The 18827-nt window shown below is 40.8% G+C and overlaps 1 protein-coding gene across 1 annotated transcript in view; it reads left to right on the forward strand.

Moving 5' to 3' along the window:
* Positions 1 to 2223: 2223 nt before the first annotated feature.
* The window catches only part of LOC133567905 (dynein beta chain, ciliary-like), a 29864-nt gene continuing 13260 nt past the window's right edge, over positions 2224 to 18827 (forward strand). The window contains exons 1-11 of the mRNA XM_061919521.1: positions 2224 to 2323; positions 2396 to 2607; positions 2678 to 2911; positions 6373 to 6540; positions 7762 to 7878; positions 7956 to 8093; positions 11707 to 11816; positions 11894 to 12089; positions 14525 to 14629; positions 14699 to 14890; positions 17018 to 17218. Coding sequence (XP_061775505.1) covers positions 2251 to 2323; positions 2396 to 2607; positions 2678 to 2911; positions 6373 to 6540; positions 7762 to 7878; positions 7956 to 8093; positions 11707 to 11816; positions 11894 to 12089; positions 14525 to 14629; positions 14699 to 14890; positions 17018 to 17218 — 1746 coding nt within the window. The 5' untranslated portion in view covers positions 2224 to 2250. The remainder of the gene's footprint in view (positions 2324 to 2395; positions 2608 to 2677; positions 2912 to 6372; positions 6541 to 7761; positions 7879 to 7955; positions 8094 to 11706; positions 11817 to 11893; positions 12090 to 14524; positions 14630 to 14698; positions 14891 to 17017; positions 17219 to 18827) is intronic.

An 18827-nucleotide genomic window follows, 5' to 3' on the forward strand; every position in this document is an offset into this window, starting at 1 on the left:
CAACTAAAAATGTCTTTATCAAACAATTATCAAGCAGTGGCACAAACATTCATGTCATTTCCAAAACAGAAAGTGCAAGATTGTCAGAGACATTTTACAACAAGTTATGAGTGCACTTTTGTGCATGATGTCTCTAAGATGACATATCAGAACAACACTAAATTAAAGTGCACTTTTTGTACAGAACGCCACTACAATAGTTTAAAACAAATAAAGTGCACTTTTGTGCATGATGTCACAAGATATTTCAATTATTTATTTTTTTTCTCCCTTGGCCTCAGTCTGCACCCCCTCTCCAGGGCCCAGGCTAAGACCGATTTTTTTATTTTATTTACCTGTATCTCATCTTTTTTGTAAGGGGCGCTGGAAGCCGGCAGACCCGTCAGCGATCCTGTTCTGTCTCCCTGTAATGTTTGTCTGATCTTGAATGGGATTGTGCTGAAAGTTGTAATTTTCCTAAAGGGACTCTCCTGACGGAATAAATAAAGTACTATCTAATCTAATCTAATCTAATAAAAATGAGCTGCGAATTAGGAAATCAAATTGCTATGTGGTAGGTTCCTGCGGACGTTATTTCCTGTTGTTGACTAGTTTTTTCATAGGGTGCTGATGTGGAAATGTTTGCCTTTGCATTTTGTGGGTGTGGAACTGAACAAAGATGTTGACATGCGGAGTTTCAAGCACTTTTCATTCTCTAGCGGGTGACTTTTCAAATGATGCTACATATTAGCAATAATGCTACTTTTTGCAGCAACGCTTTTGCCCCACACTTGACAAATTACGGTTGGCTGTTCAACATCTTCCCGCTTGAAGCCAAACCACCGCCAGACCATGGACCCCCTGCTGTTTGTCTTGGGAATGAATTCTTATTCCTTCATTTGTTACCAGATTGGCACCTTCTCTCTCTCATATTACCACTTGCACCACTCCGTTAGCATCACAGCTAACTTTATCCATGCCGCTACCTCTCTGCTGTGACGTATGTAAGAAGATGCACTTGTTTTATGTCTCTGTGAGAAGCAGAGACCAGAAGGAGTGAGAAGAGCCTGTAGTGTAATGCCCGCAGCTCAAAGCAACCGCGTGAGAAGTTATACTCCAATATCACCATATATACTGTATTTCCTTGAATTGCCGCCAGGTATATAGTATGTGCCTGCCTAGAATTACTGCCGGGTCAAACTCCTTTCGCAAAATAATTAGCCCATGCTTAGCATTACCGCCGGCTCAGGATTAACGCCGGGTCAAACTCGTTTCGCAAAATATTGTTTTAATTAGCATATGTCTAGAATTTCCGCCGGGTCAAACTCGTCACGTCACGAGTGACACTTCACCTGTCATCATTTTTAAAATGGAGGAGGCTGATTTCAATCATTTGAAATCGCATAAAGGGAAGAAGATTAAGAGCTATTCAGTAGGATTTAAGGTCCAAGCTATTGAATATGCTAAAAAGAACAGTAAGCAGCTATGTTTTATCAATATACCGTAGCTGCGTGAGTCAAATATGAGTCATTAAATGACTCCCGCCTCCTGGTGGTAGAGGGCGCTAGTGATCCTTCTTGCGACTACTCGGCTGCAGAAGAAGTGACAACAAGCAGCAAGAGTGAGCAGCAATCGTTAATTTTTTCCTCTCGCTTGCACTTTTAACATGGAGGATTACATATCTAAAATAAAACCGTTTTCTAAACTGGACTTTCAATCGAAGCAGGAGGTAATAAAGGACGATCTCCATCGAGACAGAGAGACTTTTAAAACTGAAGAAAGATAAGGAAGATTTCTATAAACAAGTTATCCATGCTTTTGATGAGAAGGAGCTGCGCACGGACTTCATTTATAAGTAAAAGTAAGACCATAATAAAGTTTTTTTTTATTAAATGGGCTTTTCATGATGGTATCCTTACATCACACTCAAATTTATAAACGCAGGCCTAAATTTACCACATGCCTTTAGTAAGCGCCGGAGTGAGAAGAGGTTTTAACTTAATTAGCCTCCTGGCGGCAATTCAAGGAAATACGGTAGTCATTTTCTACATCACACAAGGACAAACCCGCACTACATCCATATATCGCCCAGCTCTAGGGAGAAGTGGTTTGACGCCCCCTGTTGCAAATCTCTAGACGTCCCAAAAAAACTATTTTCTAGGAACATACAGTCTACTGTTGGTGAAAGTTTGCTAGTTTGGACACAAGAGCCCAACTAAAGCCAAACCATGTTGTTGTTTTCAGATCCAAAGTCGCCAAGTGAAAGAGATCATGGAGATCCTGAGAAGAGTCAAGAGCAGTTATTACTCCTCCTTCCAAGAGATCTGTGTCAAAGTGGATGAGGGTGATTATGTTCATCACATTGACTAATTCCAGGACCTGATGGAGTGACGGCTCTTTGATGTCTGTCTCTCAGCGCTGCTGGAAGCTGAGGATGTGGATCTGCATCTGCGTCCTTTGAGGAGGCTCATCACCAACCTGGAGGAGAGAAGTTTCCCTCAGGTGGACACTTTGCTGCCTCCACTTTTCCACTCCCTTTGTCTGATCTGGAGTCACTCCCGGTTCTACTGCACTGCTCAGCGCATGGTCGTCCTTCTGCAGGAGTTCTGCAACCTGATCCTGGACAAGGTACAGTGATGATGACAATCTATGGCTGGCTCAGTGTGAAGGTGTCTTTGTCTTTGTCTTGGCCTCACAGGCCTTTGCCTACCTGATCCCTCAAGAACTCTTCAAGATGGAGCTGGAGGAGGGCCAGGAGAGAGTCCAAATCAGCATCTCAGTCCTGCGCACCTTCAAGCAGCTCTTCCACACTCACCGCCAGAAGATTCTGGGATACTTTCAACACAACCAGACCGTAAAGCTTTGGGACTTTCCCGCCTCGCTCGTGTTCCGGCGCTCAGACCGCGTCTTGGAGCGGCTGCTCATGATGCAGGTAGGATGCACTTGTACAAGAAACAACATGTCTACACTTTTGTTTGGCAGCCAGGAAGACTTTACACCTGAGTGGATAAGTGCTTTATTTGAAAGTCAACCCTGTTAAGTTGATTACATCATGCAATGTGAAATCTTACTCAGTTGGTCTCATTTATTCGTATCAAAAAGTTACTGTAGTATCATATTTTGGGCTAGTTTGCTATAATGTTTGATTCCCAAACTGCTGCCAAGTAGCAGTGGTGGTCCACAGGCTCTACCAGAGATTGTTGTGGGCAAACTGCTGAAAGAAGAATGATTACCACATGCAAGATGAAGCCATTTATTTGAAGCTAAGGTGTGATGTTTAAGGACCTATTGTGTCCGGATTACCAACATTTTACTAAGAAGTTCTCCTAATGTGCTCCTGAAAATGAATCTTGCAGCCATTTCCCATAATGTCATCTAGTTTTGGAGTAATTGGTACACCGCCCCCTCTTGGTGTGATGTCATCTACAGAATTGGAACCCATTTCCGTACATTGACAGTGTGGATCAAGGCATATAAAACTTGTTTTTTTTTTATCACTTAATTGCATGTTTACTTCAAAAAAATCTGTAAATATAAGCCTTGACCTACTAAAGTTTTGCATGTATTAAAACATGTTAAAGTTAACGTAGCAATGATTGTCAAACACACACACACTGGGTGTGGCGAAATTATTCTCTGCATTTGACCCATCACCCTTAATCACCCTGGGAGGTGAGGGGAGCAGTGGGCAGCAGCGGAGGCCACGCCCGGGGAGTCATTTTTGGTTATTTAACCCCCAATTTTCCAAGCCTTGATGCCGAGTGCCAAGCAGGGAGGTAATGGCTCCCATTTTTAGTCTTTGGTTTGACTCGCCCGGTGTTTGAACTCACAACCTATGCATCTCAGGGCGGACATTTGCAAAGTTTGTGTGCAAAATAAGGAGTGCAATCCATTTAACGCGTCTTTATGATGATGCAGAACATATGCTGATCATCTGAATGCCCTCATTACTGGGAGGATGCAAAAACATGCAAATGTAACTATTAAGTCCACGCAATGTGATTTATCAATAGTAAAACTGTTCTGCGGTGGGGGTTTTTGCGTCTGGAAAGTACGTGCAAACTGGCAGTTGCACACAAATAGATGCGACAAAGGAGCTCTGTCCTATTTTTGCTTGTCAACATATACGGACTGTCAAAAATAAAAAAAATATCTGACATATTGTCTATTCAGCAATATCCTTTTATCATGTAGCTGCTGGATGACTTAAGAGGCTGATTAAAATACATTTATTTATGCTGGCATTTTTTCAATTACATTTGTTTTTTTCATAAAAACTTCCCGCAATATATGCATTCCTTTGCATCTGGAACATTCCAGCACACGCTCGCAGTTAGTGGCGGCTTTTCCCAGGGTGCACCTTCAGCACGCTAAAAGTGGGCTCCGTTATAGATGGCGCTGCAGGACCGCGTCTTAAATACCCATAAAAAGTGGTATATAAATGCATGTTTCATAACATAGCAAAACACCAAAGGTGGGAGGAGCATGATAACACGAATGTGCAGTAAATGAGTGTCTCCATGGTGAAAGCAGCCAAGTACAGGCAAAAAACAAATTTAAATAGGGCGGCCTGCACAACTTTGGCAATTGTTAATTAATTGTACACGCATTCTAAATGCACTTAATTTGGACATGCATGTTTTCTTTGCAAAATGGCACCGATCCAATTTCTGATTCGGCCCGGTCAGGATCACCGTGCTCTTTCAGCGTGAAAAACATCAGTAGAAGAGGATACAAAAGAGAGCACTATCGCCTTGCTGACTTTTTTTCCTTGTTTTTGAGCTCCGATCCTGCTCTTCTTTGCCCGTCTTTCAACAGGTTCTGACTCAGCCTTTCACCTCTGGAGGGGGTTTGGGATTTTCAATGTTTTCCATCCAAACTCTAACCAAAACCCGTGAAAAATCTCTGCCAACTCTTCTCTTCTTGCTTGTATTTTGGTAAAAATGTCACCTGTAGACGATAATGAATAATGGATTAGATTTAAATTGCGCTTTTCAAGGGTGAAGTGTCCTGCCCAAGGACACAAGGGCAGCAATTTGGATGTCAAGAACCTGCAACCCTCAGGTTTCTGGCACGGCTGCTCTACCCACTGTGCCATGCCGCCCCCATGTTTCTAGGTCCAGAACTACCATGAGTGCCAATGTTATCAACAGTATCCAATCCCCTTTATTTACACGGTTTCCAGAGTGCTGCACATAAAAATAAACACTAAAAAGTAAATCAATTACAAGCATTTCAAATGAAACAAGTACAAAACTAATTTAAAAATGTTTTATATAATAATATAACAGCAATAAAATACAATAAAAACTAATCAATAAAATACAATAAAACAATAAAAGACATCAATACAATAGAAGAAAATAATAAAAACAAAGTAAATAAAATAGAATAAAACAAAATACATCAATGAAATAAAAGGAAACAATAAAAACACATCAATAAAATACAATGGAACAATAAAATACATCAATAAAATTGAATAAAACAGTAAAAACAAATAAATAAAATACAATAAAACAAAAGACCAATAAAATTGAATAAAACAGTAAAAACAAATAATAAAGTAGAATAAAATACATCAATACAATATAGTAAAACAATATGATACAAAACAATTAAATGAAAAAACAATAACACACACAAATAAAATAGAATAACACATAAAAAATAATAAAATATATATAATATATAATAAAAGAGACAAAGGACCACAATACTTAGATTTAAAAGCCTGAAAATAAAAGTGGCTTTTAATACGAGACTTAAACATTGAAGAGTGGGGGCTATTCTGTCACGAGGGGGCAGAACATTCCAAGGTTTGGGGCCAACAACAGAAGACCGTGTCTCCATTAGAAGGACTCTTAAGGTTTTAACTTGCTCGTTAGTGTGAAAAGGTTGTTTGGATGAAATGTGGTCAAATTCTGGGTTAATGCAGCACCGCGTCCCACTATTGGTCAGCTTTAGTCGATCTGGTGGAAAATCATGTAGTTCAGGCTAATATATTTATTCAAGGAACATTATTGTCGTCAGCACTATGTGTCTTCTCTAATAGTATTTAACTACATCAACTGTTTATTATTTAACTACATCAACTGTTTATTATTTAACTACATCAACTGATTATTATTTAACTACATCAACTGTTTACTATTTAACTACATCAACTGTTTATTATTTAAGTACATCAACTGTTTATTATTTAACTACATCAACTGTTTATTATTTAACTACATCAACTGTTTATTATTTAACTACATCAACTGTTTTTTATTTAACTACATCAACTGTTTATACAACTGTTGTATTTCATCTCCTTTAATGTTGCAGCCAGTCAATAAAAGGATCTTTCAGCAACTGAGCTGCAAATGAATGTTTCTCTTCCACCAACAGGAAATGTTTGCTGCAGCGCTGGACTTTCTGAAGTTGGAGAAAATACAAGTTGGAGGATCCAGAGGCAAAGTCCTCAGCGAGATGGTCTCCAGGATGAGTGAGGAGTTCCATGAGGGCTGGCGAGCGCTCAGGGAGAGCAAATATGATCCTTTGGACTACAGCGACCCTGTGAGGACTTTGGTCTTGTGCACAGGGATTTTTTATTCAGGGATACATAGAACACTCATGCCTTGCAAACACACAAGTACTCACAGCTAATGAGCTAATTCATTCTTCACAAGACACAAACACAACCTGCAGGATGTCAAAATATCACTGAGCTGCACCTGTGCTCCATAACCCTAATTAGTACTGGTCCAAGTGCTCCATAACCCTAATTAGTACTGGTCCTAGTCCTCCATAACCCTAATTAGTACTGGTCCAAGTCCTCCATAACCCTAATTAGTACTGGTCCAAGTGCTCCATAACCCTAATTAGTACTGGTCCTAGTCCTCCATAACCCTAATTAGTACTGGTCCAAGTCCTCCATAACCCTAATTAGTACTGGTCCAAGTCCTCCATAACCCTAATTAGTACTGCTTCTAGTGCTCCATAACACTAATTAGTGGTGAAGGGAAGTGAATTATATTTATATAGCGCTTTTCTCTAGTGACTCAAAGCACTTTACATAGTGAAACCCAATATCTAAGTTACATTTAAAGCAGTGTGGGTGGCACTGGGAGCAGGTGGGTAAAGTGTCTTGCCCAAGGACACAACAGCATTGACTAGGATGGCGGAAGCGGGAATCGAACCTGCCACCCTCAAGTTGCTGGCACGGCCGCTCTACCAACCGAGCTAGTACTGCTTCAAGTGCTCCATAACCCTAATTAGTACTGCTTCAAGTGCTCCATAACCCTAATTAGTACTGCTTCAAATTGCTCCATAACCCTAATTAGTACTGCTTCAAGTGCTCCATAACCCAAATTAGTGCTGTTGTGAAGAAGGAGCTGAGCCGGAAGGCAAAGCTCTCAATTTAGCGGCCGATCTACGTTCCCATCCTCACCTATGGTCATGAGCTTTAGGTCATGACCGAAAGAACAAGATCACGGGTACAAGCGCATTTGACCCATCACCCTTGATCACTCCCTGGGAGGTGAGGGGAGCAGTGAGCAGCAGCAGTGGCCACGCCCGGGAATCATTTTTGGAGATTTAACCCCCAATTTTCCTAGCCTTGATGCTTCGTGCCAAGCAGGGAGGTAATGGCTCCTACTTTTATAGTCTTTGGTATGACTCAGCCGGGGTTTGAACTCACGACCTACCGATGTCAGGGCGGACACTCTAACCACTAGACCACTGAGCAGTGACTGAATGGACATAATCATCATTATGCGATTGTTGCTTTGTGTTCAGGTATTTGTGCATCAACACCAGTGTTTTATGGAACAGAACAGAGCCTTTGAGCAGAGGCTGGGAACACTCCTCAATCTGTTCTTTCACAGCTCCAACAACCTCAAGTCTACTAAGAAGGTATGTTGGCAAGACATCTGTTTGTTTGTTTCTTTAACCCTGCTTTGCTGAAACAACAGCCTTGTGTGCCAATCTAGCTGCTACAGCTTTTTGGCAACTTGCTGGAGAGACCCAGGATCCATCAGCTCTTCTCCGCTAATGACACCGTGCTCCTGGACTTGTTCAAGCAGGAAGTGGAACACCTCCACCTTCTGCTCCACCAACACAGAGATGAGGTGAGGAGCAACAGGACCAACTGGAACTTTTACAAAGTCCTTTTAGTTCCAAACATCCATTCCCACGTGGACCGGACGGGTCAAAACCATGGCACGATAACTTAAAAGTACAACTTTGGTTTGTTTTCTTTTGTTTTACTTTGACCCCCAAATGGAACAAACACATTCTGAAAAAGGAAAATGTCATAAATAATCCTTCAAGTGAGTTGAAAACTCTGAGGGAGCAAATTGGTGCAGTTTGGGAACCACAATGAAAAACTCGATGAACTTAGACTGGGTCTCAGTGTTTCTACCAAGTCCTGCAAGTTGTGGGGAAGCCCAACACTCACAGCAGAAATATACATCATCAATCTCATTTATTATTCTACATGCACTCTAGTTCTTATTTGATCGGAACCAGGAATCGTGTGCTCAACAAAACATTATTTCTTTGAAATATCCCAGATTACCCAGAATGCCTGTGTTTCCGGGGAAATGTTCCCATTAAAAAATAGTTTTTGGGAATTTGCACAATTCCTCACACTTCTATATTTAACGTCAAAACAATTCCAGGAACTTCCAGTTTTCCAAACCTCTATTTTCACGTCTTGCTGGAAATCTTTCCCAGTAAAAATTAATTGGCCATTTCCCGTTTTTTTTTTCTTTTTCTGAAATTCCAGGAATTCCAAAATAACCATTCTAAGTTCAGACTGACTATGGTGACGTTTTTCAACCTATTCGAAAAATTCCAACACCAACCCATTCATTTAATGTCGGACACTTGTGCTTAGATCAATATTTTTCAAAAAATACCAGTTTTTTTTTTTGCGAAATTCCCACATTTTTGGGGAAATTCCCATTCAAATGAATGAACGTATTAATAGTTCTCCAATGCCCTAAATTCTCAACATTTTTAACAACTTCTCAACCCGATTCCGACCACACACACACTACTCTTCAGATATGTCACACGTAAAACATGTTTTCGCGGACTTTTCCGGAATTTTCTCCCAATTGACAAAGAATGTGAAACATACACAGAAATATACACCTTCCACTCACCCTGGACAATCGAACTACCACTAAGTTGAAAACAATTCCCAGAATTTCCGTTTTTCCAAAGCTCTATTTTCACCTCTTGCTGGAAAGTCCACATTTTTCAGCCGTTTTTGACCATTGCACTTTTAAAATATTCCTCTTAGTTGGGACAAAAAAATCATTATTTTTTATTGCGTACAAATGTTTGATTTTTTTTCCAAAATTCCAGGAATTCCTAAATAACTATTCTAAGTTCAGACGATTTGTTAAATTCCAACACCAACCCATTCATATAATGTAGGACAATTGTGCTAGGTTCAATATTTATCAAAAAATAACAGTTTTTTTCGCAAAATTTTTCAGGAAATTCCTATTCAAATGAATGAACGTATTCTTATTTATCCAATGCCCCAAATTCTGAACATTTTTAACAATGTTTCAACCCCATTCCAACCACACACACTACTCTTCAGATATGTCACACATAAAACATGTTTTCCCGGAATTTCCCGGAATTTTCTCCTAATAGACAAAGAATGTGAAACATACACAGAAATATACACCTTCCACTCACCCTGGACAATCAAACTACCACTAAATTGAAAACATTTCCAACAATTTCCGGTTTTCCAGAGCTGTATTTTCACCTCTTGCTGGAAAGTCCACATTTTTCAGCCGTTTTTGACCATTGCACTTTTAAAATATTCCTCTTAGAAAAATCATAATTTTTCACTGCGTACAAATTCTGGATTTTTTCCGAAATTCCAAGAATTCCTAAATATTTATTCTAAGTTCGGACGATTCGTTGAATTCCAACACCAACCCATTTATATAATGTAGGACAATTGTGCTAGGTTCAATATTTTTCAAAAAATACCAGTTTTTTTTTCACGAAATTCCCAAATTTTTCAGGAAATTCCCATTCAAATGAATGAAGGTAATCATAGTTCCCCGATTCCCTAAATTCTCAACATTTTTAACAAGTTCAGACGATTCTAAAAAATTTCAACACCAACCCATTCATATAATGTAGGACAATTGTGTTAGTGTCAGTATTTAAAAAAAATACCCAGTTTCTGTAAAATTCCCAGATTTTCCAGGAAATTCCCATTCAAATGAACGGACAGATTCTTAGTTCTCCAATTACCTAAATCCTCAACATTTTTAACCATTTTTCAAGCCCATCCCGACCTTCCAACCCTCCACACACACACACACACACACACACACACACACACATACACACACACACTACTCTTCAAATATGTCACACATAAAAAATGTTTTCCCAGAATTTCCCGGATTTTTCTCCCAATTGACAATGAATGGGAAACTTACAATGGACTGCATTTCCCACTTTTCTCATCTGATTGGAAGTGTTCCAACATCCACAGACTCCACTCACCCTGGACATTCAAGCCAGCACGTTTGCTGGTTCAGAAAAGTCCCCGATTACCCGGAAATACCAGGAATAACCTCCCATAGAAAATGATTGAGCAGTATTCACACTTCTCCAAATCACACATTTTTTCAGGTTGGCGTCAGCTCTTCAACATTCAAACGATTCCAACAGTCATTCTACTTCTTGTCAGTATTTCAGTTCAGCATCGAGGCTTTCACACGTCATTCCTGCCTGGATGGCAAGTTGTAGTGATTGTGTGATGCATGATATCTACTACTGGACTCTGGACAATGATGCAGTGTACAGTGCATGCAAAAAGTACATAAACTGCACTATTTGTTGGGGCACACACACTTCATTAGCATTAGCAAATAGACACCGTTAGAATAATTGTTTCTAAGTTATCACAAAAACTTTGTGTTGAAATGAGTTCCTAGCGAGAAGACCAAAAGCTGTCTTTAAATTTACCAAGAGTAAGGCTTTTAAAACTCCACTGTGTAGGGGGGGAAGCAACATGAAGGTGTTACTGTTTCTTTCATGTATTTTAGTAAACAAAAAGATATTGTCTGACCCAAGAACTACAAAAGCGGAGAGGAAGCAGGGCCGGACTCCCCTCCTGTTTTACAAACCTCTCTTTGAACTCTTTTACGACCTTTCCTGTGAACTGTTTACGACTCTGTCCCTCTGGAAGCAGCTGTTGACATGTGGTCAGAGAAAGTCCAAATGAAGGAGGAGGCATACAATCTTTCACCAGAGCGTGCTGAGACACTGTACAAAAATACAGACCAGACATCAATCCATCCATCCTTTTTCTACCGCTTATTCCCTTTTGGGGTCGCGGGTTGCGCTGGCGCCTATTTCAGCTACAATCGGGCGACCTCATCGCAGGGCCCAGACCAGACGTTTCTCCTCAAATTGAGCCAAATTTAATTCTGTCTATGTTTAATTCTTTGCTTCTTGTCTTGTTTAATACACGTCATCAGTGTTTAAATCTGGCAGACACAAAACATGCAGTCGGGCTTACTTAAAGTATTTTAAAACCATATCCAATCCAGCATGGATACTAGACACCTCTGAATTTCACAATGTTGAGAAATGGAATAATATGGTACTTTTAAGGTTTAATTTGTTATCCGGCATGTCCAGCTGTGACTTTTGAAGTGATTATTGATGGGAATGTCCTTTCTGCTGCAGTCAGGAAGTGTGTGTTTGGGGAACAATCTGCCCCCGGTGGCCGGGAGGCTGAAATGGTCACAGGAGCTTCAGAGTCGCATTCTGAGCAACCGGAGCAACTTGTCTCAAATGTGAGGACTCATGCACCTTTTGTACCAAGACTGAAGGAAAGATCCCAGCAAACCTTCATTCTGTTTTTCCCTTTCAGGCCTCTGGGTGGCACTGAGGCCGACGCCACCTTTCGGAAGTGTGAGCGTCTTCTGGAAAACCTGGAACAGCAGGACCAGGAGCTTCTCTCAGGGTGGACTGAAGGTCTGGAGGAAGTCTGTCAAAGACACCTAAAAGACCCCCTGCTGACGTTTGACACCAACACAGGCCTGTTCCACCTTAACTTCAGTCCAGCTGTAAGCACAATCTTCACACATTCTGCAAACTACAATTACAATAAAACAAACACTCTAACCTCCATCTACAAACTTAAATGGTTCTTCAACATGGTTCAGCAAGAGACAAGTTTGTATAGTGAAGCGGAGTTCTCCATAAGAATCAATGTGATCATCATTCGCATAAGAATGTTACCGTGTACACGGACCCTGAAAAAAAGATGTGAATGATCATCTATCACATCTTAAATCAGAATACTTTAATTAAACAGAACGGTGCAGGTGCTGACCAAGCAGTGACTTTCACCGTAAGCCAACATGGTTTGTGCATGTCTGCTTATCTCTGTATTTATCATTGTTTCCCTTCTGTTCACTACTTTTGTTTTACCTTTCTTTTTTAAATGGCGCTATCTGTGCTTTTTATGTTGTAATTAAGCACGGGTTGCAGCCACGCTTTTTTACGACTATCTGTGTATGTGTCTGAGGCTAGCAGCTAGCTGTAATGACGTGAATGAAACAGCTCGTTAAGAGGACAACTGGATCGCTTGTTTTATTGTTACGTCAATACATGACACCCCAGACCATGCTTTTGTTTTTGCTAGTCTGGTTTTAAAGCAAGAAACTCAACAGTACGTAACGCTACTTCCGCACATGTTGGACGTGGGAGAGAAAAGCAAGACAATGGTTTCATTCTGAGAATATTAAATGTAGTCCCAAAGTGTATCTGACATCAAAGACATGCGCAGTAGGGATCATTCTAACCCCAATTATAGAAGTGTTTTTATATCCTACAATCCTAATGACTTTCGCCATAAACCACCCATCTCGATCGAAATTACATTTTGATCTGAATTAAATCTTGATCCGAACGTGTGTGATCGGGTCAGAATATTCTAAATGTCGTGTTTACATGAAGCATTTTTATTCTGGTTAGGCTTTTAATCCGATTAAATGTGTCCATGGCCACATAGCTACTGTAAACATAAATGTTTGGTTCAAACCTTGACAAAAGTCCCTATTTTAGTAAATATATATATATATATATATATATATATATATATATATATATATATATATATATATATATGTATGTGTGTGTGGGAAAAATCACAAGACTACTTCATCTCTACAGAAGTGTTTCATGAGGGGTTCCCTCAATCATCAGGAGATTTTAATGGAAGCATTCACATACAATGGTTTATATAGAGCACAGAGTGGGTGGGTACAGGCAGGCGTAGGGTGTGGTGATTGGCTCATGTGTTACCTAGGAGGTGTTTCCGTCTGTGACGGCATGTTGAAATGATTTCACTGCGCTTGTTGAGGGATGATAGATCTGGATGATATATAATAAACAGTTTCTCTTTTAAGCATAGGTTGCATCTTTTATTACCACTGTTGTAAGGTGTGCTGGATGCAAGAATTTGCCATGTTATTGAATATTCAACATTATTGTCTGTGAGGTTCCAAATGTGTTTGCTGAGTTCTGTAGAATTCCGCAAAGTCTGGTTTCTAAAGGAGGCATTGTGGTTATTCCATCTTGTTTTGAACGCTCCTTCGGTTAATCCTACGTACGTGTCGGATGTGTTAAAGTCCTTGCGTGTTACCTTTTTGTATGTGAATGCTTCCATTAAAATCTCCTGATGATTGAGGGAACCCCTCATGAAACAGTTCTGTAGAGATGAAGTAGTCTTGTGATTTTTCCCACACCTACATATTGCGCTCTACCACGGTATCGAGCACTATTCTCTGGATAATCCAATCAAGAGATATATATGTATATATAGATATATATATATATATATATTTGCCACTAGCGTTGGCACCAAGAAGCAGTGCAAGGCAGGCGCTCCTTCATGTGCTTGTGTCCCGGTAGTGCCTTCTCCTTTGCTGTAATTAAGGTTCACAGCGGCATCTTCTTCCATCTCATCACAATTAAAGACTAGCTGCGGAACAAATCCCCCTTTGCTGGTAAAACCCCTTGAAACGAAGATGCCGAAAGCCAAAGGCTATTTATGTAGCTCAAATGCTAGCTCAGGGATTGTCGAGCAACCGCAAGCAGTGCAGCTAAACTGGGAGAGTTTGGACAGATTTAAAGTGTTTCTCATCATGAATTGTGGAAATAAACTTGTCAGAAGTGCTGCTCGCTGTCGATGTTCTTCAAAATCACCGCACCCATTTGTACAGGAAGTGATGTCATCAAAATGGCAGGCACCATAGCGCTTTCAGCAGCACACAAAACTAATGAATGAGAATTTGTACGCCGATACATGGTTGGCACATATTTGGCACCATGTCAAAGTTGGTAAACCGGAAATGAAGCAAATAGGAGTTACACTATTATTATTCCTCCAATTTTTTGTCATTAAATTCCGTAAACATACATCATGTTTGAATAGCCAAGAAATGGTATTAGGTGGAATCAGTAAATGTTAAGCAGGCCCTGACCCCTCCTCCAGTTGACATCGGTGCTCAGGGAGGTGAAGTATCTGAGAATGCTGAACAGGCCAAACATTCCCCAAGCGGCTCTTCATCTCCACTCTAAACGTGAGAGGATCTACCTGGTGAGTTCCACACCTGAGTGCAGTGCACTAAGTAGAATGGTGCTGAGAGTCTGGCCTTGTGTCCTGTAGCAAAGTCAGACTCTGACCCTGGTGACCCAGTGGTACAACCAGCTGCAGAGTACCATCCTGGATGTGGAGCGAGGACTGCTTCAAGACCAGCTGGACAAGGTCAGGAGACAGCTGGATCCGGCCCTGCGGGAGCTTACCTGGGCCCAGGACGACCCCTGGGACTACATTAAGAGCACACAGGATCTTGTCCAGGTTTTTGTTGATTTCTTTTTTCTGAATTTTACACATTTGGAAATGATCAAAGTTAACTTTTTGTCAAAGCACCATATGAACAATATTAATATACACAAATGCCTCCTTTTACAGTTTGTCACACAACGCAACATTTAGAGTTCAGCACAAGTTCATGACACTGGTTGACCTCAAAATTATTATAAGTTTTAAAACTAAAATATCCCATGTATGTAATTAATAGTGAATTATTGTGCTGGGGGATAAAACTGCATCATAAAACCCACATGAACTGTACATGAAGTTTCATCATCGTATTCTTAAATAATATACAAGTAGATATATGGGGCGGCATAACTCGGTTGGTAGAGTGGCCGTGCCAGCAACTTGAGGGTTGCAGGTTCGATTCCCGCTTCCGCCATCCTAGTTACTGTCGTTGTGTACTTGGGCAAGACACTTGACCCACCTGCTCCCAGTGCCACCCACACTGCTTTAAATGGAACTTAGATATTGGCTTTCACTATGTAAAGCGCTTTGAGTCACTAGAGAAAAGCGCTATATAAATATAATTCACTTAACTTCACTTCATTACCAGGAGCTGCAGAGTTCATTCAAAGTGTCAGGCTTGGTCCAAAATAGGACTCAGATGCAGAGTAGGGAACAATCCGGCAGGCTTTTATTTTGAGAGCTACTTTTCACCTCCTGAGTCAGGGCAATACAGCAAAGCTTTCATCTGACAACTCGGCGAAAAAGGTTCCACAAAAAAGGAACAACCGAAAATCACTCTGAAAGGAGGAAACAAAAAATATCAAAAGCAAATTCTACTTAACGCAGAATATAATCTATGAAATTTCAATCAATCAATCAGTGTTTATTTATATAGCCCCAAATCACAAATGTCTCAAAGGACTGCACAAATCATTACGACTACAACATCCTCGGAAGAACCCACAAAAGGGCAAGGAAAACTCACACCCAGTGGGACGCCAGTGACAATGCTGACTATGAGAAACCTTGGAGAGGACCTCAGATGTGGTCAACCCCCTCCCCTCTAGGTGACCGAAAGCAATGGATGTGGAGCGGGTCCAACATGATACTGTGAAAGTTCAATCCATAGTGGCTCCAACACAGCCGCGAGAGTTCAGTTCAAGCGGATCCAAGACAGCAACGAGAGTCCCGTCCACAGGAAACCATCCCAAGCGGAGGCGGATCAGCAGCGTAGAGATGTCCCCAACCGATACACAGGCGAGCGGTCCATCCTGGGTCTCGACTCTGGACAGCCAGTACTTCATCCATGGTCATCGGACCGGACCCCCTCCACAAGGGAGGGGGGGACATAGGAGAAAAAAGAAAAGAAGTGGCAGATCAACTGGTCTAAAAAGGAGGACTATTTAAAGGCTAGAGTATACAAATGAGTTTTAAGGTGAGACTTAAATGCTTCTACTGAGGTAGCATCTCGAACTGTTACCGGGAGGGCATTCCAGAGTACTGGAGCCCGAACGGAAAACGCTCTATAGCCCGCAGACTTTTTTTGGGCTCTAGGAATCACTAATAAATAAATCTATCAATAAGAAAAGACGCTCCAAAAGGAGGGAGAAACAATGGCTTTACAACTTCTTCATCTAGATCTAGGTCACTCAAAAAATGGAGGAAAAGGAGAACTGTAAGAAAAAACTGAGTCTCACCACTTGGGCTGCAAAACTATAAAACCAAACATCACTCTGCTTAGGAGGAGAAAAGGAAACTCAAAATGCCAACAAGGGAATTCAGGATCAGGATAATCAAAATTGAGACGAGACGAGGCTTGGGCATGAAGCTGGAGGGGCACAAAACAACGAGACATCCTGGCACAGAACACAGGGAGGCGGGGGCTTATAAAAGACATGAGGGTAGTGGAAACAATCACAGATCAGGGAGGACATCAGACTGATGACACAAAAGGAGGGGCAAGTGACCTGAAACCAGAGGAGAGTTACTTTTCAAACTAAAACATGAATCTCACAAGACAAGACATCTCTCGCCGCGGTGTGACAAAAACACACTTCATTTTTTTTGCTAGCTCATTTATGCCAAACATCAGAAGTGAAACAAGTTAAGTGCAATGTAATGTCTAACTGTAACAAAAGTTTCTTTCTGCGCCCCTTCTAGAGCATTTGGAGTCGCGTCCGCAAGAGCAAAGCGAACCTGCAGGCCATCCAGGACCTGCTGGGCGGACTGAGTGGGCGTGCATGTGTCAGCAGGACCAGTGGTGATGATGCTCCTCTGATGCTCTCAGACATCGATGCAAGTGTTGCCAAACAACATGCTCTCATCAGCAGCACCGGCAAGCAGGTTCACACACTTCTGCAGGTACTCAGTCAAGCACACTCATTTACCATATTTTTCGGACTATAAGTCGCAGTTTTCTTCATAGTTTGGCCGGGGGTGCGACTTATACTCAGGAGCGACTTATGTGTGAAATTATTAACACGTTACCGTAAAATATCAAATGATATTATTTAGCTAGTTCACGTAAGAGACTAGACGTCTAAGATTTCATGGGATTTATGGATTAGGAGTGAGAGATAGTTTGGTAAAGGTATAGCATGTTCTGTATGTTATAGTTATTTGAATGACTCTTACCATAATATGTTAGCTTAACATAGCAGTTGCTTATTTATGCCTCATATAACCTACACTTATTCAGCCTGTTCTTCACTATTCTTTATTTATTAGGGACCAAATGTCCCTTTGGGACAGAGGACCTTATTGTATTTTATCTTATTGTATCAAGTTTCCTTGTTGTTTTGTATTCTCTTTTGTGCCTACGTGCCAGTTGTAGTTTCCTAGTTTTTATCCTAGCTTTCACGCTAGTTGTTTTGTATTCTCTTTTGTGCCTACGTGCCAGTTTTAGTTTCTTAGTTGTTTTGTATTCTCTTTTGTGCCTACGTGCCAGTTGTACTATCCTAGTTGTTATCCTAGCGTTCACGCTAGTTGTTTTGTATTCTCTTTTGTGCCTACGTGGCAGTTGTACTATCCTAGTTGTTATCCTAGCTTTCACGCTAGTTCTTTTGTATTCTCTTTTGTGCCTACGTGCCAGTTTTAGTTTCCTAGTTGTTTTGTATTCTCTTTTGTGTCTACGTGCCAGTTTTAGTTTCCTAGTTGTTTTGTATTCTCTTTTGTGCCTACGTGCCAGTTTTAGTTTCCTAGTTGTTATCCTAGCGTTCACGCTAGTTGTTTTGTATTCTCTTTTGTGCCTACGTGCCAGTTTTAGTTTCCTAGTTGTTATCCTAGCTTTCACGCTAGTTGTTTTTTATTCTCTTTTGTGCCTACGTGCCAGTTGTACTTTCCTAGTTGTTATCCTAGCTTTCGCGCTAGTTGTTTTGTATTCTCTTTTGTGCCTACGTGCCAGCTTTAGTTTCCTTGTTGTTATCCTAGCGTTCACGCTAGTTGTTTTGTATTCTCTTTTGTGCCTACGTGCCAGTTTTAGTTTCTTAGTTGTTATCCTAGCGTTCACGCTAGTTGTTTTGTATTCTCTTTTGTGCCTACGTGCCAGTTTTAGTTTCCTAGTTGTTATCCTAGCGTTCACGCTAGTTGTTTTGTATTCTCTTTTGTGCCTACGTGCCAGTTTTAGTTTCCTAGTTGTTATCCTAGCTTTCACGCTAGTTGTTTTTTATTCTCTTTTGTGCCTACGTGCCAGTTTTAGTTTCCTAGTTGTTTTGTATTCCCTTTTGTGCCTACGTGCCAGTTGTAGTTTCCTAGTTGTTATCCTAGCTTTCACGCTAGTTGTTTTTTATTCTCTTTTGTGCCTACGTGCCAGTTTTAGTTTCCTAGTTGTTATCCTAGCGTTCACGCTAGTTGTTTTGTATTCTCTTTTGTGCCTACGTGCCAGCTTTAGTTTCCTTGTTGTTATCCTAGCTTTCACGCTAGTTGTTTTGTATTCTCTTTTGTGCCTACGTGCCAGTTTTAGTTTCCTAGT

This window comes from Nerophis ophidion, linkage group LG14 (genome assembly GCF_033978795.1).
Source record: "Nerophis ophidion isolate RoL-2023_Sa linkage group LG14, RoL_Noph_v1.0, whole genome shotgun sequence".
Classification (NCBI taxonomy): Eukaryota; Metazoa; Chordata; class Actinopteri; order Syngnathiformes; family Syngnathidae; genus Nerophis; species Nerophis ophidion.